The sequence below is a fragment of the Coturnix japonica genome, unplaced genomic scaffold, assembly GCF_054131305.1.
Source record: "Coturnix japonica strain WE unplaced genomic scaffold, WE-NBRP24 Scf048, whole genome shotgun sequence".
In the NCBI taxonomy this organism is placed as follows: Eukaryota; Metazoa; Chordata; class Aves; order Galliformes; family Phasianidae; genus Coturnix; species Coturnix japonica.
Genome location: NW_028188951.1, coordinates 1,692,691 through 1,713,950, shown reverse-complemented (window position 1 = coordinate 1,713,950; position 21,260 = coordinate 1,692,691). Strand labels below are relative to the sequence as shown.

General features: G+C 46.9%; 1 protein-coding gene across 3 annotated transcripts; it reads left to right on the top strand.

The window, feature by feature from the left end:
- Nucleotides 1–8,212: 8,212 nt before the first annotated feature.
- On the top strand, nucleotides 8,213–20,678 carry SLC25A48 (solute carrier family 25 member 48). 3 transcript variants are annotated; one of them, XM_015875811.3, is made up of 8 exons: nucleotides 8,213–9,332; nucleotides 10,629–10,672; nucleotides 12,898–12,969; nucleotides 13,330–13,582; nucleotides 14,530–14,778; nucleotides 15,854–15,987; nucleotides 18,093–18,222; nucleotides 18,789–20,678. In XM_015875811.3, the coding sequence occupies exons 1-7, from the start codon at nucleotides 9,287–9,289 to the stop codon at nucleotides 18,213–18,215; spliced, it is 921 nt and encodes a 306-aa protein (XP_015731297.1). In that variant the 5' UTR covers nucleotides 8,213–9,286; the 3' UTR covers nucleotides 18,216–18,222; nucleotides 18,789–20,678. The 3 variants fall into 3 exon arrangements, with proteins under 3 accessions (XP_015731297.1, XP_085388225.1, XP_032303283.1); XM_085532099.1 differs by lacking the exon at nucleotides 14,530–14,778; XM_032447392.2 differs by lacking the exons at nucleotides 8,213–9,332; nucleotides 10,629–10,672 and adding an exon at nucleotides 10,953–11,271.
- Nucleotides 20,679–21,260: the final 582 nt, after the last annotated feature.

The following is a 21,260-nucleotide window of genomic DNA, read 5'->3' as shown; positions in this document are numbered from 1 at the left end:
TGTAATTTAAGGCTTCTTTAGCAGCCAATGGTGTCAAACGCGTGCCATTTTCCAGTTGGATGTATGCATTCAGCTGCTAAGTCTTCCGCAGCACTTTTGGAAGAATAAACATTTAATTAAACAATCTCTTTGAGTCCTTATAATTAGGCTGAAGTCTGTTTATAATTAATTCATACAGAATCATTAACCGAATGTTTAATTGGTAATTACTCTATGAAAACAAATTAATCACCATACTTCCCAAGCCATGATCCTCTGCCTATGCAAGGCAGCAAGGCATTTGGCTCTGGTCTATCACTGTCTTAAGTTATTTCTGGTTATCCATTGAAGCCGTGGCTACTCAGTTTGGAGTGCTGGCACAGGAAGCCTAAAGCTGCTGAATGCAGAGCGGGGCAGAGCAGTGGCTCCTGTAGTAGCAACTGGAGCTCACTTTTGGGTTGCATCCCACCCTCTTGGTGTTGCTGATGGCCATGGCTTACACTGATCAGCCTGAGCATCCCTTGTTCATTTGGCCTCTGAGGAAATATTACAAAGTGTGTGCCTGCATGGCCATGCAAGAATTTGTGACCTGAGCCTGACAGGACCTATCCTGCAGGAAGGTCTCAATTAACCACGATTCATTGCTATCTGATGGGTGGATAACCAAAGAGCTCCACTTTACCTGAATCATATCCACCTGAAGCTTCTTGCTGAGTCCGATTTTGAGCACTCAGTTCCAGCTTCTGAGCAAATGAGAAGTGAATGGGATCAGCATAGCAGACAGAAAGTTGGTAACAGCCCCTCTCCCCAGGTGCTGGCACTGTGACAGCACTTTACTGGGCAATTTTTACCAAAAAGGAAGCCTACACCACTAAGTGACACAGTAGACGCTGAGTCCCTCATGCTCTAGGTATGAATCATAGCAGCTTTAGGCTCTTAACAGCGTAAGTAGCTTCACTGAAGCGCTAGAAATGAGGGTTGAGCCTGTTTTCCAGCTTGGATGCTCCAGGGACCCTGTGCTGATTGCCAGATTGCTTCCTGGATGAGAGCGTGACTCGGCCATCAAACATTTTTTTACCCTTTGTATTCGGTTTTATGTACCCAAAGCTGCTCCTAATGGGGTGCAGATGTTTCTCATACTCGGTTATCACGGAAAATGGACAGGAGAAGGAACTACTGAAAACTCCAGAGAAGCTGAGGGGAAACCACAGCACTCCTGACTCACCAACAGGCAAATGCTAATGGGCTTTTGATTTTTGCCTTTTCAAATATTGCTGCCGCTGTCCCACGGGGAAAAGAAGGGACAGAAATCAGGATGATGCTGCTTATCGAGGAAATCTGAAGTTTAATAAAACATGGAAACAAAGAGAAGAGATAGCAGTGGGGAGCCTGGCAGTGGCTCTGTGAAGGAGAGGAGCAGCCAGGGGTGCTACCAATATCAGTGCTGCTGGCACGGATTGCACTGAGTGCAGCTGCTGTGTTAATAGTGGTTGAAGTTCATTCCCTTTGGGCTCTCTTGTGCTGCATGACTGGGACAGCCCTGCTGATGGGGCTGAAGTTTCCATCAGTCCCCTTAGCCAGACACAGAACCTCCAGGTGCAGTTCCCAGGTCTGGGTTGCATGGGCTGGAGAGAGCACGGTGCAGTAGCAGCAGTTAGTGGGTAATAAAACAAGCTGACAGGTTCCTGTTTGCTTTTATGCACAGAGGTTGTGTAAGTCTCCTTTTTTGATATGATTTGCATGTTTTTCACCATTTTTCCATTGAGCAGCAGCAGCAGATGTAGTGGGATGATCCTGGGGCAGTTTGAGAAGTGGTCATCTGGTGTTTCATTCAAGTCCCTGTGAGCGTTTTTCACATTCTTGCTTCTCTTTTTCTGCCTTTTTGCAATCCAGATGCCACTGGAACACCAGGGACTACATGCCCTATCCAAGCAGTGCTGAGGATGGAAATGGGAACTTGCCTCCTCCCTGCACAGCTCAGCCTGCCTCTGGGAGGGTCCTCACTCAACACTGTCCATTCCTGCCCCAGTGCTCATGTAGCAGCCACCACAAATCTCAGTCAGCTTGGGGTTTACTCCTTGGACCAGATGATGTCAGTGGTCTTTTCCAACCTTAATGTCTCTGTGATTCTCTGATATTACTCTTCTTGATAGGGACAGGCAGAAAGCCACAGAAATGATGCTGAAAATAATATGAAAAGAAAATAATACAATCCAAAATAAGACTAACCAAGCAAAAACACCCTGAGAAGGTAACTGTGTTTCATATGTATCAGTGTCACAGTCCAGACTGGAAAGGGCATTCACCACCTTTGGCCCTTTCCAACCAGTCTGTCAGTGACATCTGCTATCTGGCACCTGGTGTACCCACCAAGGGGAAAATAATCACACGTGTTGCAAGGCGAGAGCTGGGAATCACAGTCCTAAGGGTGGTCTGCATCGCTGCTGGATGGCAGGATGAGAGGAGACCCAATAGCGTCAAGGAGTAAAACCATGGCAGGATTTGTAAGGTTAAGAGAACAGCTTTTTAAAACATCACGTGGCTGATGATGAGCAAGGCATATGCATCTGATGCTGGAATGAAATGGATTTGAAAGCTCTCACCAAGAAATGATCTCAGTGAGTGCTGTGAAAGCGCTTTCAGGGCACTATCGGCTGGAGAGGTGACTATGCTGAGCGCTACCTGTGTCTGCCCATGTCACCCTCCCTGTGAGCCTTGTGATGGCACGTCGTCCTGGTGGCTTTCTCTCCCGAATTAGGGAAAATCAAGGGTGAGCACAGCCTGGTTTTATCATTACTCAGTGCAAGAATGTGCCTGTGGAAGGAGATAAAGGTTTGGATTACAGTGAAGGAGGGAAGCACTCGTTCCTGCCTCCTGCCGAGCCGTGCTGCTGGAAGTGCAGCAGAGGAGCTCCCCCTGCAGCCCCGGAGCCCAATAACCCAGCATCAAGGAAATAGCGAATCCACCTTACCCCATGTAAGGAAACATCTCTTTGTGCTTCTAGATCAGAGAAAGTGGCAGCTGTGCTGTCAGCGCATCAGCAGGGAGGTCCATCTCCTTCTTAGCCCCAACAGAGAAGGGCCACACGTGATGCTCCTGTGGTCCCCTGTGCTGGAGAGCTGCATCCAGCAGTGAAGTCACATAAAACCAGCACAGTTTGGATCCCTAAGGCACCCCGATAGTTTTCATTTCCCCTTGGCAACACCTTCTCTGAAGAAAACTGAGTTAGTATTCCCATGAATCAGATGCATAAGGAACAAAGTTTTGCTTTGTGGGATGTGGAGGAATGTGCTTTTTTTAAACTCCTCAAAGGATACAGTTCCTCTGCGTTCAAATTTTAAAAGGATTTTAAAGGACTGTGTGGCCTGGGCTGAAAGCCCCTTAGCTGCTGGGCTAAAAGGAGGCTTTGCAGCAGGATGGCCCAACCTGTTTATTTCTCATCTCTGGTGCTTTGGGGCTATAATCGAGCTGATAGGGAACTAAGCAAAGACCTGTGGAGGTAGATTGTCATGGCAACAGCTCAAAAAGCACCAAAAGAAGACTTCTTTTTTCTTAGTTTGTTCTACATCCTTTTGGTGGCACTATCTGCCCAAATATTACCAGGTCACCAGCTACTGCCCTGGCTGAAGTCTCTCATGCCTTCCTCAGGTAACATAACACAGCCCTCCTTGTTGGTGGGAGTGCATTGCAGTGAACAGCTGCTGCTGCTCCCTCAGTGATTGGAGGAAAGGTGTGGATCAGGCACTGATTGCAGTTGGTAATTAGCTACAACTGCAGCAGCTATAAAGAGCCACTGGGCAAACCTATATGCACTGGTCCAGGCTGAGCTTGGGGTTTCTATATGTAACTTTCTTTATTTTAACAGTTATTTAACAGTTGTAGCTCTGTTTTGTTGCAGCTCAGCAGGAGGCCTGGCCCTGTGCAGCAGCGCATTGCCTTCCTTGGACATCCAGGCAGCAGAGGTGAGTGGTTCTCACATAGTCACGCATTGAGCACCAGCTGGGGTGAGAAGAGGGGGCTACACAGAGGTTGTTGGAGTCCATGGGGTTTCCCTTCTTTCATAGCTTATGGACCCTAAACATACAAGCAGGCATCCTGCCCAACTAACAGTGTAGCTTTATTTTATGCTTTTGTGGGGGACTTTGCAGTATTCCTGACTGATAAGGCCACATAACTGTCATAAAGAGGTTGGTGAGGGATGATTTCCTATCTTGGGCTGAGAAAGATGGCTTTCTGAACCCCCTCCCTTTTTTTTGCTTGTCTCAAATCTTGCATTGAGAGGCCTTTTTCGTGGTAAGACTCTAACTGATAACTGTGAATTATCAAGGAGGCAAATGGTGGGTGCCACTGTGCCATGGTACTTCTGCTTGTGATTGTAAAGATACCCAGAAGTGGGACAAACAGCCTTTTTTTAGCTGTATGGCTTGAAGGATCTGACCACTGCAATAGGTGCTTTCACTGGCAATGATGCTGTGAATCCCTTCAGTGAGGATGAAGGCAAATTCTTCCTAAAGTCACTGCAGTGAATTAATAGAGCTTAAATAGGGCATTGTGAGCAGGGAATGAGTGGGACTGAACACCAACAAAGGATGCTTTTCCATTAACATAAATGAGAGACCATCTCACTGTGCTTTAGTCAAACTGTTGCCCACAAAGAAGTGGTGTTTGCTTCTCTCACGTAAATTTTCCTGCAACTTTCAAGCCCTCTGATTGTTATTTGCAACTTGGAAGATCTCAGTTTAACTCTGTTTGCTGTTCTTCTTCTTGGCATTATTGATGGCAGAGATGTTGCCTGGCAGATGGCAGTGTTCACCTCTTGAAATTAGCCTGCTCTTCTTTCCCAGATGATGTTCTACTACCCTGGCCCAGAGGGGCTTGGCAGCATAACAAAATCCCTTTCCTAGAAGAGCATAATAGAAGCAGAAGGGTGGAAGGATGCTTGAAGGGGTGAACATGGAGGAAGCTATATTTAGCTGGAGACAATGCACACACAACGTTAAACTAAATATGAGGACTAAATGACTACAACTATTGAGAATTTCAAGGCTATGCCAAGCTCCAAGCAGGCATTAATTTTTCCAAAGAATTGGATATCCAACTCTCATCAGCAGGAAAGACTGTTTTATTCTTATTTTCAGATTGCCAGCGGGGCCTGCATGAGAAGCTGTGTGTTATGCTACACCAGTGTATATGCCAAGTACCACATCTGTACAGGAGCAGGAGGAAGGTGATCTCATCAAGCTGGAGCTCATCCCACCTGCTGGGTCTTCATCTGGTGGCTGGCACAACACAGGATATGGAAGCCAAGGATGGGAATTGACCTAAATGTGAATCTCTGTAATGCAGATATGTATGTGTGAATATAGGTTCCTGTTTGTCACAGCCACAGCTCACCCTAGGGGCAGGTACATGGATCAAGCAGGCTGCACTGCAGGGATGACTCTTTGCTTGCAGAGGCCACTAAGATCAGCAGCTCAGACACTGACAGCTGTGGGAGGGAAATGAGAAGTTAGAATGGACAAACCCTGCTCAAAGTGGTGAGATGATTCCTTTCCCCAGCCAGCCCTGCTGTGGCTCCTGTATTTCTAGTTTCCCTTTCTCCGTGCCCCAGTTCTCTCTGTGAGAGTGTGGAGGGCCCAACATGTAGGAGAGCAGCTCACGGGGGTCACCATTTCCAGGACAGAGACAGTTGGTCACTTCCCCATGACCATCACACTGTTGCACAGCCCACATTACTGAGGTCTGTGCTGGTTGAACATCAGCTGCTCTCTTGGCTTTTTCTTTGGCAGCACTCTGTTCTGCCTTGATGTTCTGCTGGTGGAAATGTCCCTCTATGAAGTGCTGTAGAGGCTGAGCAGGCGCCTGTTTGTTCTACAGTTAGAGCTCTGGAACTTGTGAATGCCTTTGAGTTAAGTGTTCCACTTAAGCTCATTAGCATTACACCAGCAGCATGCCTGTCTCTGCCAGGGGATCTTCCTGCTTTTACAGTCTTATCTGTGGCTGCAACATCCTGTTGGTCTAAGACATATCTTGTCCTTATGGACACCAGCTCCTCCTGATGTTTGTCAGAGACCTCCACTAGAGAGTAGAATAAGCCAATGGGTGATGAAAAGACTGAAGGCTTCCCTGCGCTGCCTAATTCCTCCTGGGAAAATATATATTTAGCAAGATGTACCGAGCTTGAAGGCAGGGAAAAGCTTTGCAGCCATCAATAGCAGAGCCTCCATGCCTACATCTGTTCTTTGCAATCCCTAATTTATCTTCTGCACACATTCCCATAGAAATGAGCTTGGTCAGTAGCTCCTGGACAGGACAGCTATGTCAGCTATGTGCTCCCTGACCTGTCTTCCTGCTGCCTGGATGTGTCTGGCAGATGCAGACCATGAAGCTGTCCCCTTATCACTCCTTGCCCTGGGGGTCTGCAGGCACTGCTTTCAGATCTGCTTGTGAATCTGCCATCAGACCCTGATGACCACAGAAAGGTTTCATGTTGTTTTACTTCTATCTTGCCTGGCAGTGTAAGCCACTATATGTCATTAAAAGGTTAATACTTCAAGGCAACGTGCCCTTGGATCAGCAGTATTTCCAGTGCAATTCATCACAGTCCAGAAATCCTTTATGATTGGGCAAGAAATGTGCAATCCCTTTTCATCTTTAGCATATTCTGTCTGTGCTGAGTTGCTTTTGATTTCCCATGAGTGGTTACATGTGGAGTGATTGTGATTTACCCAACTGCTTACCTCCAGGAACCACATCTGAGGTGTGGGGAAATCCTTGCTTTGTTCTCAAGCATTGGTACCTGTTGTGGAAAGCACATCAGTTGGGCAAAGGATTGCAGTGTTGTGCAAAGAAGTAGTTTTCTGGTTGGGGAGGAAGAAGGAAGAGTGACTTCCAGGATAACCCAACCTTCCCGCTCCCCCTCTTGGCAGGAGGCAGAAGATTCCTCATCCCTAACCCAAAACTACACTCATCCCCTTCCAACCAGTGTTCCTGTGAGCAGCTGCAGAGCCAGGCTGGGATTCAGAGCAGCAAAAATCTGCCTCCATTTGCAGCTCTCCATACAACAGTGCTGTCAGCACAAGCAGAGCCTGTGGCAGCTGTGAACTGCATGCACCGACCCTGATGCTGTCTGGTTGTGGACAGCCATGAGCTGCTCTGCTCACTGCTTGGCTGCAGCCTGCAATATCTTTGAGGACAAATATGCAGCTGCCAATTGTTTTAACAAGTGAATATCAAGCACTTTGAGCTTATGCACAAATGACTGTACATTTTAGGGCTGATTTATTGGGCTTTTTGGGTATTGCAAAGAGTTCAAATGCCCTGCAGGCTGCTGAGTCTGTTTGGAGGAACATCTTCCAGAGCATTGCTGTTTGCTCCCGGCATCCACCCCATCCTGCTCTTCCAGGCTGGGAGAGTTACTCTGAAGCCCTCATAACATTTGCTTTCAGTTAAGCTTTCAGCACAAAGATCATGTCCAGTGTTCTGCCTGAGATAGCAGATGTTCTGAATCTGGCGTGGAAACGTGTTGCTTGGTGTTAAAGAGAATTGCTGAGATTGATGATTAATGCTGCTGTGATCTGAATAATTAGCTCAGTCAGCCAGTTCTGGCTTTGTGAGAGAATGTGCATGGAAAAGGAGGATAACATCCTGTATAACTGCAAATATGGGATCCCATCTCTTCTCAAAGGAAGAAAGCAAAATCATCTGAAGAAACAAACAATGGATGAGTTTGTGTGTTGTCTCTGACATTTACATGGCCCAGAGCTGAGTGGGTGGATGGGGAGCAGCCCCTGCATGGGGGGCATGTGGTGCTCTGCACATTGATGCATCTCAGGTTTTGGGTGTAGACTGATCAGAGCTGACAACCACACACCTCATATTGAATCCCTTTAAGCAGTTTGTAGGCAAAAGCTCCCTTCAGCCAACCCAGCGATTGTGTTTCCAATGCACATGTACAGAAGGGAATGTTGTTGTAAGGACAGCTTGAATTGTTACGTATCTTTCTGTGGAAAATGATGATTATTCCAGTGCAGATTCACATATTAATTCTTTCACTGGCAGTTTCATTATATTTTATATAATATTATATTTTAAGGCACTATTTAGGTGTTCAGGAGTTCTTGTTTATGAACTACCCACCTATGTACCTATCAGAATATGCAGACAAAACACTTGTTGACAAAAACAATGTAATATTCCAGCAAGGCAATAGGAACCTGATACCATTCTTCTCAGGAAGCACCTAGGACTGATCCAAGGAGCTGCTATCTGTGGCAATCTGACTCCTGCAGAACAGAAAGCACTTCAGGCTGTCATAAATTACAGGTGAGACAGATGTGTACATAAGATGGGGAAGGTCCAAAGCATCTTTTGCAAGTCATTCTCCCTGCAGTCAAAGGAAGGAGAGCACAAGGATGATCTGGTTTAGAAGCAAGGGGATAGCAGAAGTGCTGCTGAGCATCTGGATGTTATTCTGGCATAAGACATGAGATTTTAATGACACAGGAGGTGAAATAGCCAGGCTGGGCTCCAAGTCAGGGATTCAGGAAGGAGAGTTCAGTCTTCAGTATCAGTCAAAGTTATGCCGGGAATGATCAGGGAAGGGTTTGAGATCAAAACACTAAAACCTGGTGTGTTCCTTCCATGGTTCTGTTGCACTGCTCAGGGAGATGTTGGGGGAGGGTGAGCTAAACTAGAGAGTGAAAATAACAGAGCTGGGCTCTGGAATCCAATGAAGGCAGGGCTGAGGGAGAATAGGGACCTAAGGAAATTGTGAATGCTGTGAAGAAAGAAGGAGCTGGGGAGAGATTCTTCAATGTTTCTCAAAGTAGGGAAGGGGGTGCATCTCCTGAAAAAACAGCAGGGAGATTTCAAAGGAACGGTAAACCAGCGAGAGATGCTCTTCACCATTGAAATCCATTAATTTGGGGGTATTTATAGAACAATCCCCCAACAATCTTTGGTTTTATCCTTCAAGAAACTCCCCTCAACTTCTGTCTGTTTCAAGAAGGAGCGATTCTGCTTTTTCGGCTCCCGGCCCTAACAGCTCCACCGTGAAAAGGAGAGCGCTGCATCTGACCCCGCTTAGCCGAGAGCGGACCGGCCCCAGCCCGGCCCCACCTCTCCCGGCCCTGGCAGCGGCACCGGAGCGGCCGCTCCCGACGGGACGGGCCCGTGGTAGGGCGGGGGCGGCCGCTCTGCGCCTTTAAGCCCCGGCCGTGATGTCACCGCCGCCGGGCTCCGCTCCGAGCCGTCCGCTCCGGCCCCGCCGGGACCCCCCCAGGGTCCCCTTCTACAGCGGCTCGATATGGGCAGCCTCCAGCTCCAGGACTTCGCCGCCGGCTGGGTGGGCGGTGAGTGCTGCTGGGCTGGGGGCGAGCAGACGTGGCATGTGGGAGCTGTGCGTCGGACCGGGGGTTGGGGGGAGGGGGGATGGAGTTGCGTGCTTTTTGCTCCCAAAGAACAAGTAATGAAGTTCAAGCAGCCGCAGCAGCATCTTGGCGGCGCACCGCTCTGCTCACCCTCAGGTGGGACACGGGGACACCGGTGCTGCCTCTACGCCGCTCCGTGGGCTGCGGTCCGGTGGTAGCAGCCCGTGCTCGGCCGGGTCCCGTCGCAGCCAACCCGCACTCCGCAGCCGCGCACACCCCTGGAGAGTGCCCCTCGGTGCCCCGGGGCTCCAGGTGCAGCAAACAGGCAGCGGGGAGGGACGGGGCAATGACCCGATTTGCAAAAAAAGAGAAAAAATGCTGATCGCAGCTGTCGGGAATAGAGATAAGAGAAAAGAAAGGAAAGGCAAAGGGCTGTCGGGACGGTCGCGCTGTGCTGTGTCTGAGAGTTCCGAACTTCACGTTCCTGCTGAATGTGACAGGTGGCAAAGCATGTGGGGATGGGCAGGGCGTGGGGCTGAGTGCTGCACTCACAGCAATTTGCAGCCTTGTGCTGACGCCAGGCTCAGGACAGGGGGGTGAGGTGGCTCACAGACCCCGAGCAGCCACACTGGGTTAAACAGGACAATCTAATACAACTAGAATCTCTGCCAGAATGCTCTGTGCTGGTCTTGTGCTGTTGATGTATACCCTAAGCACAGGGCAGGATATCACAGGTGAATGGCCACCAGCACTCAGCTGCCATTCAGGTTGGAAAAGACTTCTAAGATCCCCAAGTGTAACCCCAACCCATCCCACCATGCTCATTGACCATGTCCCCAGGTGTTGCATCTCTATGTTCCTGGAACACTCCCAGGAACAGAGAATCCCCAACCTCCCTGGGCAGCCTGTGCCACTGCATCACTGCTCTTTTGGAGATGCTTTTCCTAATATCCAGTGTGAGTTTTCATGTATAACACTGGGCTGAAGGTGGTCTCAGGTCAAGGTCTGGGACAGGGGGGATGCTTTAGTGTTTCATTCATCATTTCATAATGTGTTGACTAACAGCTTTGTGCTCTTTTTAGTCTGACCACCTTACAGGTGAGAAATTCCCAAGGTCACTAAAGGATTGATGTTAACCCAGCAAAGGGGATGTAGGTTTGCACTGAGACCTGCAGGTGTGGAGGCAGCACAAATTAGTCACCATCCAAGCCCATTGCTTCCTATCGCAGCGCAAAAAGTTCATCATCATCTTGCTTAATTCTCTGTTTTCATCCCCAGGAGCTGCCAGTGTGGTTGTGGGTCATCCCCTGGACACTGTCAAGGTAAAGCACTGATCCTTGCTCTCACATCACCACCCCAAAAGTCTCAGGTGGGGAGGTGGGCTCCTTTAGGGTGATGCTGCAAAGACCTTTGCTTTTCCCATTGCTGCAAGGCAGAACTTAGCCTGGGTAGAAAGGCTGTCATAGACCAGAGTGTTTTTCCTCTTTTCTTTTGGAGTGGCACAAAGGGCTGCCCTATACGTGTGCGGGTTCCTCAGGTGGGGGATTAATACAGAAAAGTAAAACTGGCCTTACATCATGTTGGGTTTACCAAACAGTTCTGCTAATGTTCAGTTGAACTTTGCCACCTGAAAAGCATTCAAGAGGTAGTGAGTGTGCTGTGTTTGTTTAGTTCCAGGCACATTTTCACATGTTTTCCTAGTGTGGGCAATGCTGTGAGAACAGAATGCTGAAATGGGAATCCCAGGCTATGACAGGTAGCATTCGCTGTTCTTGTAAGGAAAGCAGAGGGAAGGACTGAGAGAGAAAGAAGACACTGGCTAGATGGTTTGTCAACCCTGGTGAAGATGACTATGCAGACATTAACACTGCCTGCCCCAACCAAGCTTACTGCCATGCAGAGCCATGGAGGAGGATGGAAGGTGCCTTTCTTCTTCATTTCTCCTTCTTACAACATGCCAGGCATCTATGGACTCTCTCATTACTCTGCTCCCATGCTGGCATCCCCATCTCAGGCTTCACTGCCAGGCTGGGGGGAGTTTGGCACCATCCAATGGTGGATCCCATAGCCCTGCACTGTGTTTGTGGGTGCCAAGAGCCCATCCTTCACGCCTGTAAATGCAAGTGTCAGGCTGCATCTTGTGCACTCAGCTGGGCCATGGCTTGGGAATACCAAGTAGGCAGAATTGCTGTCTTTCCAAATGTAGGGGATGGGAAGTGGAGAGCCAACATCATTCTTTCCCAGCCTTGCAAAGCCTTGAGTAGTTTTACCTTTACTTGCTTTTCAACCTCCACTTTGCATTCATTTCCACAGGACTTTGTTCTATTTCTGGGTTTCACCCGAGAGCCTTTATGTGCTCATTAAAATGTAACAGAAAAGTGCATTTTCCCAAGGAACGCGCGTGCTGTTATCAGCTGACTTAGGGGTGCCAGCAGGGTTTCAGTGCCAGGTGCTCATGGCGTATCCAGGGGCACAGAAAACCTTGTCAGGACACTCAGTTGCCCTCAGTTATTCAAGAAATGTATTAACTTAAACCTCTGAATACCTGGTTACTGTGTAAAAGAAGAAAAATAGAAACAAGCCCATAGTGGCAAAATAGGAGCCTGTGGGCTGCATGCAGGTTTGGACTGTGCCCATTTGGCTCTGGACCAGGTTCAGTCACCCTGCTCTCCCCACACATGAGCTCCTTTGGGCTTTAAACACCCAAATAAGGCTCCTGTAAGCATTGTTCTGCAGGAAAAATAACCTCTGATCTCTGTGCAAAGGTTTAATGGGTGAAGCAACAGAATGGGGTTTCCATTTCCTCACACACCTCTGAGCCCCAAAATGCATCACCTACTGTAAGGATTATTTTATTGCAAACTTGTGAGCAAAAGAAGAGCTAAATATGTGTTTGTTTTGTGTTTATATATATATATATATACACATGAGAAGGGGGAGGGATGTTGAATGATACTGTGTCATTTCTCACAGCTGTTGTAGGCATGTTTTGGACAGCATGTAGCCATTGCTTTCCAGATACAAAATATCTTTGTTGGAAATGATGCGAAGATGTACTTTGGAGAGGAGCCCAAAGAATTTCTGAGATGGAGCTCCATTGATTTGGACCTGATTGGTTTTTCTGTGCCTTAAAATCAGCACCCTGGGAGTGTCCTATGGGAGCTCTCCTCTATCAATGCACCCCAGCCTCCACTCAGTGCCACATCACATCGTGTCCAAACTTCCCCATCAATCACAGACTTGCAGACAGCGGTGCTGCACACCACTGCCTTGCTGTGAGCACTGAGCTGGGATGGCTGTTCTGGGCTGGAGATTTGATAGTCATTGTTTCCAGATGTTGCAGGAAGCATCAGCCTTCTGCTGAGCCTGGCTTCTGGCAAAGTTCAAGGGGAGTGGATGCACATATATCTTGTTTTATTGCTCTGTTTTCTTTACAGCTCAGTGAGGATGCGCTCTCAAAGCAAAGTACGTGTTGTTTACACAGCACAAGCTTTCACCCAGCTGGAAGTGTGGTGTTTTAATTGCTTTTTCTGAATGTGTTTTGCAGACTCGCTTGCAAGCCGGACAAGGATATGGCAATACACTCAACTGTGTTCTTACTGTGTATAGAAATGAGTCTGTAAGTAGTTTATCTTGCTTAAAACATGTTGGTAAGAAATGCAGAAAGACGAGTAAATAAATACATGAAGTGATTATATAAAATCTGTGTTGATACCAATGGTTACATGAAGGCCAGTAAAGCTGCTGTGCTTCCATCCAATGCTGGATGAAGGAGGGGAGTCTGCAGCCTCCTCCTGCTGTCAGTTCTCTGCAGGGGACAGATGCGATGAATGACACTACCCACATCTCCATGTGGGTCAGGCTGTAATACCTGCATTGGTTTGGCTATGTGTGCTGGAAAAGCTGGTGGCATTTTGCTGATTTTGGGCTGCAAGCCATGCCAAGCTGCCCTCATACCTCCTGCTCCCTTCCCATCTAGGTGGCTGGCTTCTTCAAAGGCATGTCGTTCCCGCTGGCCAGCATTGCTGTTTACAGCTCAGTGGTGTTTGGTGTCTTCAGCAACACTCAGAGGCTGCTGGGCCAGTTGAGGCATGGGGATGCATCCCACACACCAGCACTGGTGGATGTGGCTCTTGCCAGCACAGTGGCTGGGTTCATCTCCGTCGGCATTGGAACACCTGTTGACCTGGTGAAGATCAGGCTCCAGATGCAAACACAGACATACAGCACAGGTAGGAAGGCGAGTGTTCCTTCTTCCTTGCTCTGCACGTCTTCTGTGTATTTGGGATCCTGATGTAGATTTGCCTTCCACAGCCACTGCTACCACATACAGGGCTGTGTGGGAATTGCAGCACCAATAGCTATGGCCAATTCCTTCTTCCTCAGGATGGTTTTCCTCTTTTTTTTTTTTTTTTTTTTTTTTTTTTTGGTCATTTTTCACCTTCCCAGCTGATGAGTCTGTTGCTGCAGTTTCTTGTTTCTATGCAGATAGGGGGTATCTGAGGATGTATCTCTCAGAGATGCCAACTGCACTTCCCAGGGATGCTTGGCTCTCATGCAGGCTTCCCAGATCTGCCAGTATTACAACAGGCACCCTCTTCTATCCATGTCTCCCTTTGTAACTATGTTGCCTCTGTGGCTGCTCCCATTGCCCAGAGCTGTCAGGTCTCTTGGAGAGCCCACCAACATCACCGTGGCTGCTTTGATAAAATAACATGATGCCCATTTTTAAAGCTTCCTTGCAGTTTAGCAACCTAGTCCTTTTCCAAAAGCATCTCACTCCTCTGCATTGGAAGGGTCAGGTTCTGAAGAGGTTGAGGCTTTCAGAGGTGCATCTTGGCACCAGATGTGGAAACCTATGAAAATAAGGCACATAGCCTTCTAGTCATTTGGAAGTTCCACTGAATACATATGCATTGGGATGCATGAATTGCATCTAAGAAAAACTGTTCTGTTGCATCCAGACGTCTATGAAAACTAGACCTAAGTCTTCTTTCCAAAAGCTGATTTTCCCAGTGTAGTGATCCCAAAAGAGGATGGCAGTGATCTGTCTGTTGGGAAGCTTTTGCAAGGAACTGTAGTGATACAGATATTATATTATAAATGTTGTGTCTTTTTTAAAAAGCCTTTTTTTTTTTTCTTTTTTTTTTTTTTTTCCCTTCTTCTTCTCTTTTTTTAGCCAATGTTAAACTAAAGCCCACGGTTCCTGGCTTTCCTGTGTATCAAGGCCCTATTCACTGCTTTAAGACAGTGCTACAGAAAGAAGGGATAGCAGGGATATATCGAGGCATGGGAGCGATGCTGCTGAGGGATGTTCCTGGGTACTGCCTGTATTTCATCCCTTACACATTTTTCTGTGGTTGGATTACCCCTGATGAATGCATTTCCCCTAATCCTACTTCCATCTGGCTTGCAGGGGGTGTTGCAGGTAAGTGCCTTTTGCCCCACAGCATTGGCCAAACAAGGACAGGAGTGTCCCAGGGCTGGGATCCAGGGCTGGCTTGGGGCTGCCTGTCAGGAGGGGTCATGAGGCTGATGACCTTTCTCCCTTCAGGGCCAGGGACACCTGTGTACACCTGCCTGGATGGCTGCCATGTGCACCCTGCCATGCCCATGTGTGCTAGTTCACTTATAAGCTCCCTGCCCACTGATCAGCACTTTCTAAGTTGCAGATCCCTAAAGGCAGATTGATCTTTAGGTCAAGTAATGATTAAAACCCACTTTCACTGTTTTTACTGTAAATAAATGGAGCCGTGACCCATCTGGACAGCTTCTCTAATATGCCCCAACACTCATGTAGGTCCGGACTTGCTCTTGTCAGTCCAGCTGTGCCATATATTGCAGTCACATGCAAGGAAATTTCATAACCCAGGACATCTCTCTGCAAGGGAACAACGTGATGTGTCTGGGGAAGTGGGAACAACTGGAGATTATTTGCTGTACGTGTACAAGACTGACACGTAGCAGCTTTGTTCTGTTGGAAGCACCACTGAGCTGAGAGAGGCAGAATGTCCCATTTAACTGCAGGCTAATTGGTTTAAATTGAGGGTTTCTGTAGAGGAATGACAAGATAACTGTATGGATCCTATCCCTGGCTGTGTGGGAAGAAACAGCCTCTTATTCTCAACTCAAAATATTGTCTGAGGACTTCAGATTTCCTGACGTGGCCCCAGAGTGCAGCTGTCTGCAGTTCTGGTGGTCTGTTTCCACCAAACCATGTCCCTTTCTGCCTGCTGGGCTGCCTGCATTTGATTACCCACAAAACCCCCAAAATCTCAGTGCTGCTTTCTGCAACAGGGAACTTTGCTCCCAGAAATGAAGTCTCAGCACCTGGGCAGGGTGAATGCCCTGATGCCCCACCATGATGCAGCAGGTGAGGCATCACATTGCCATCTGCTGGCCTACAGCCAAGGAAATACTGAGAAGTTCATATACCATGTCATGGCCAAAGCCCAGGTGCATGTATTGGGATAAAGAAAGAATTTGCTTCTGTGTTCTTCTAGGAGCCATTTCCTGGGGGACTGCTACTCCAATGGATGTTGTGAAAAGTCGGCTCCAGGCTGATGGAGTTTATCTAAACAAATACAAGGGGGTTCTTGACTGCATCTTGCAGAGCTACCAGAACGAAGGCCTCAAAGTAAGTGCTGTTTGGAGGAAAATCTGGGTGTCAGATATCTGCTTGTTAGCTGGGAAATACAATGGCTGTTATAAAGCCATCTGCAGTGTTAAGAGACAGCTAAAGGCAGTTACTTGTCAGTTATAATAGTGGCAGTAGGTAATTATAGCATGGATTCTTTCCAAATCATAATAGCAAGAGTAATAATCTGTGTTGTAGATAGGGAAAAATGGGTGAGCAGGGGTCACGGTCCTTGGTGGTACTAAATTAAAGGAACACTGTTGTCATGGTTCTTAACTGCAGAAATGATTTGACTTCTTGTAATTCGGAGGTGGAAAATGCTCTTAAATCAGGATTGCTTCGGTTTCCAATATGAGGAAGAGCTGTGCGCCAAAAAGCACCATTCTTTTTCCAACTTTATCAAGTAGTGTAATAAAAGTTGTTTGTTCTGTCTGCAAACCTTGTCTCAATTAGATGTCAATGGCAGAGAACCAGAGATTGCAGCTTCGTTGCACCACCAATGTGTGCTTATGGGAAGTGGTGTCTTCTGATATTGAATTCCATCTGTATTTAAGTTGTCATCAAAACGTCATGTGGGCTCTCAGCTCCAAAGTGTTAGTTTTCATATGCTGAGTAAAGAGTGGCAAGTTGAAGAAAGGAAACTAACCTACAAAATCACAAGTGGGATTTCAGCATTTGACAGCATACATCTATGTTACGCCTGCTGTCAGAGGAGCTTGCAGCTTGGTTTGCTTTTGGCTGCTGCATGAAGGGAGTCACACTGCTGTAAAGCACAACACCTGGAGAGCTGCTAAGGAGTGTGCTTGGTCATCCTCACTTCCATGCTTGCTGTCCTGCCTGAATACTTAGAGTTATTTCAAGTGTTCAGTGTTCTTGCCTGGGGTCTGAGCAGCTGGTGGTTTGGCTTTTGTTGTTCCTGGCACCTGGACAGTATGTGCAGTGGGGCTGAGTGTGTGATAAGACCTTTCCATCATAAGAAAAAATCACTTTGTACTTTGGGAGATGGCAAACCCAGGCCTGAACATTTTTGTGCTGGGACTGAGGTGCAGCATTCTCAGTGTCACACAGAGAAACGTACATATAACAATTTTCTTTATAGCCGGGTGTGTACACTGTGATGAGAAAAAATTTACCCCTCTGGGCTTTTCTTCATAAATCTTCATTGTTACTTAACTTGGCTCTCTCACGTTACCGTATGGATACTAGAAACATATGAATTTCCTTCCAGAAAATTCTGTCTTTCCAGACCAAAAAACTCACTCCAGGAAAACCAGACAATAGCCCAAATATCCAAGCAGCACTATTTCACACTGAAAACTCCATCCTAAACAATGTGAACACGTTTAGATTCTGTCTCATGTGGGAGCTCTGAAGTCTGGATGGGAGATTGCCTTGCCAATGTAAATTCTCTTGTCTGGTGTTTGGGCTGCAGTGATTAGCCGGAATAGTTAATGGGGTGATTTTGTGAGAAGGACAAATTGTTCCTTTACTCCAAAGCCTCTGAATGGTGACGGCTCACACACTGTTCCTTCTCCAGTTCCCAAATGTCTTCATAGTATCATAGAATTGTTAGGCTTGGAAGGGACATCAAGGATCATCAAGCTCCTACTCAACCACTGCAGGCAGGGCCACCAGCCTCCACATTTAATGCTAGACTAGTGACCAGTATCTACTGAACTCCAAGATCCAATCCCAGAAACTTGAACATTTGTTATATAAAAGCAGCAGCTTTTTTGTTGTACCCTGGGGTCTACATGATCCCCTTCCCACCACCCCCCCATGCTTGTGTATGCAATGAGAGGAAGGAACTGTAGTAAGTTAGGAAGAACTTTGCTCTCCATCAATGGCATGAGGCCTCTAGCTCATGCTGGTAGATAGAGAAGGGGGTCTGTCTACAATGAATATGGAGCAGACTGATACCAAACCGGCCACTTTACCATTGCTTTTCAATCCTCCAGTTCATACTTCAGCAAAGAGTGGCAGATGAAGAATATATCCTGAGGAAACCACAGTTCTTCAGAAATCCACAATGATTTAGTTTATAGTTTTCTTCTTGTTATAGCCAGTGTATTCCTATGCTCTAACCTTTCTCCATCTCCCTACAGGTCTTTTTTAGGGGCATCACTATCAATGCAGTGCGAGGATTTCCAACGAGTTCAGCCATGTTTCTTGGCTATGAACTTTCTCTGAAAGCAATGAGAAGAGACCAAACTGAGACCAATCCTTGACTTCCAGGTCAGTGCATAAAGATCTTCTAGTTTTTACTAAAATTAGAGGACTGATCCTTTAATCAAATGGAATTGCAATTGTAGAGAACCTCTGGTAGTCAGGTAACTTACATGGCTACCTATCAGGATAGTCAAACATTATTCAGATTTGGGTCAGTGGGATTTGGAGTGCCAAAATCCATATCCATGGGATTTCGGTTTCATTCCAGATCTGCTGGAATGTTGTTGCAATCTATTCTGATTGTTGTGATTTTCTTGATTGGTGTGAATCAGAAAAGGTAATCTGAAAGCACAATATTGTCTAAGACTGTATGAGCTGTGAAATATCGTTCTGACTAAAGTATGTGCACAGTATCTTTTCCTCTCTTGATCCATCCACAAAGAGGTTAAGATAAGCCTTTCCAAAGCGTTTTGACTATCAGCTCACAGTCTTGCTTTCACTCCTAAACCCAGCCTTGATTAAAGGAGCAGCTTTAACAGTATCTCATTACAGACAAACTCCACATTATACTTGGCAGTCTACTATAATTTATGTCATACTTCATAAACCTCCTTTTCCTCTCATTTCTAAAGCATTGCCAAGAAGACCTGACCAGCATCCTCCTTTCCTGAGCCAAACCAACAGGTGGTGAGAGTTCACTGCTTTCACCAAAGACTCCTGGCACTACAGAAGCCCCCAGTGATGGCATCTGCTTTCCCTTCTGCTCGGCCTTGGGCCTTGGAGGGCTCCAAACCTACACCAGCTCAACCAAATCCAAAGACTACGAGTTTTAAATCTCTCACTCTGTTGTCTAGAGCACTTTAATTATTCCTGTAGCGTGCTGCACTTTTTTGCTAACGATGTTTTTCTCACTGAGCCAAAAGAACAACTTTCCTTACCTGCACAGATGAGATGCAACCAAAATGACCCCACGTGATATAAGTTGAGTTTGTGCCTTTTGCCTGATACTGTGCATAATGTTCTTCTCTGTGAATAAGGACCTCCTGCTCTGGAAAGAGAAGGGATGAGCACTTTGGGTGCATGGGTACGTTTTGTTTAGGAAGGTTTGGATTCCTATCAAATCCCGACTTGCTTTCAGGATCAAAGAATTGGGTGACTGTACTCATGTGAATGATTGCTCACAGAATTCCCCATTTGTACCAAAGCGTGATACATTATCTTGTAAAGATATGACTTACACTTTATTATCTAAGATGCAAATTAAATCGGGGAACACTGAGATATTAAATTCAGATTCTAAGCTGCTCCTCTTCTTCAGAAGGCAATAGGACTAGCCCTCACTTCACAAAGATGACTGCCTATTGATTGAACTTCTGCTGCATAGCTCTCCAGGGGCCTGCTAGAGGCACATGCAGGTACCTGACAGAGCACCTGAGTTTGCAGATGGGACAGTTCAACTGCCAAATCCTGGTGACTCTGCCTTGCTTTGCCTTCTCTAGCAGATACCACTAAAGGAAGTGTCTCTCTAAAGCATGCAAAGTCTGTCCCAAGCTGTATTCTCTCAAATACAAAGACCAGTTTTAGATGTCCAACTCTGCTGCAATCCCACGGAGATGACTGTGGCACCCAGGTCTCTCTTTGGTCTACCTCAGTCTTTCAGTTCATCTGAAGACCTTTTACATCATGATGATTTCTCCCCATGCTTGTGAATACCTCCACTCTTTATTTCCTAAGCATGGAGCCTCTGATGCCAAAAGAACAAGCAGAACTGATGGGCCAGGAGGACTCTAGTGGCAGTAGCAGGAGAGCTGAAGGACCTCAAGGGATGTGCAGCATGGTGGAATGCTCTGGAACAATACTGTCCTCTGGGAAGTGCATGGTTTTCCCCCACTCTCTGGAGCAGTGGATGAAGCCCAGCAGATGTTCATAAAAACAGCCATCTGGATTTCCTTCATCAAAGGAGAAGGAAGAAGCTTTCATGTCCCTGTCCCTCAGTGCATGGAGGACCTGGCCCACAGGACTTGTAGACCTCAACAGAAATTGCCTATGGCTTTAGGCCTGGAGCAGTGTTTGGAAATGGGCTCCCTGACCACCCAGAGCATCTTGGGCTCCTCTTTGCTGGGGCCTGAATTACAGCCCCAAGTGTGGCTTTACCCAGAAGCTGCCTGAAGAAGAGTGAGGAACGGCTGCTGGTTGCTTCATCTCGGACCTTGTAGGCAAAGAGCCACATAATGCCTTTCAGCTTGGCAAGAACACAAAGAACTGCTTTTGATAAACAATATATATAAAATTGATGAGCCTTCACCCAAGTATTTGTTGCAGGCTACGTTTAAGGAGTCAAGTTTTCCGTGCTACTTATTTTAATGTATATGCATGGAACTTGTTTTAGATGTGTAATGCCTTATGTCTCCAGGGATAATTCTTAGGGACCATATTTTCAGTGCAAAGAAAACTGTCAGTTATCTGCCTGTCTTATGTAAAATGGACTGTTGAATGAATTAAACTGATGAGGTTTGCTATGAGCTGTGTGCCTATACGACACTGCCCAGGTCTGAGGCTTTCAATGCCTCTGGACACTCGAGTGTGTTAGTGATGCTTAGCGATTTTTCCTTGATATCCTTCCTCCAGCAAAACCACCGTTGAAATGGGCACTCAGGATTTACCAATGCAAAGCTCTGAGGGTGACAGGCTGGAGCTGACAGAAAGAGCTTGAGTTGAAATGAAAGCAAGAAACGCTTTATACGAGGTGGGAAGTAAGCAACTGCATTTGGCCACTTGATGGCATTCTCGTCCAACGCAGGAGCCAGATTGGGCTCGTCCCGTGTCCGTTCAGCCCCTGGCTGCTGCCAGATCAATGCACGCAGTCCACAAATGCTTTATTTTTGTGAGATAATATTGATATCGTCCACTGAAAGAGAACTTAGAGAATTTCTAAGGGATTCTTTTAGCTGTTTCACATCCCATGCCTGAGCACCAATTGCATGTTTTGGTGTGTTTGTCCCTGAATTACCAGCCATGCACCTGCTCTTCTGCCAGCACTGGTGGCACGTCCCCCAGCCCACGCAGGCTGTAGAAGACATTTCCTCTGCTTGGCAGCTCATGCA

Excerpts from the sequence above, each read along its gene's own strand:
- SLC25A48 (XM_015875811.3), top strand. The coding sequence starts at position 9,287 with ATGGGCAGCCTCCAGCTCCAGGACTTCGCCGCCGGCTGGGTGGGCG. Across the intron at positions 12,970-13,329 it reads CTGTGTATAGAAATGAGTCT|GTGGCTGGCTTCTTCAAAGG; the intron begins GTAAGTAGTTTA and ends CTTCCCATCTAG. Across the intron at positions 15,988-18,092 it reads ACCAGAACGAAGGCCTCAAA|GTCTTTTTTAGGGGCATCAC; the intron begins GTAAGTGCTGTT and ends ATCTCCCTACAG.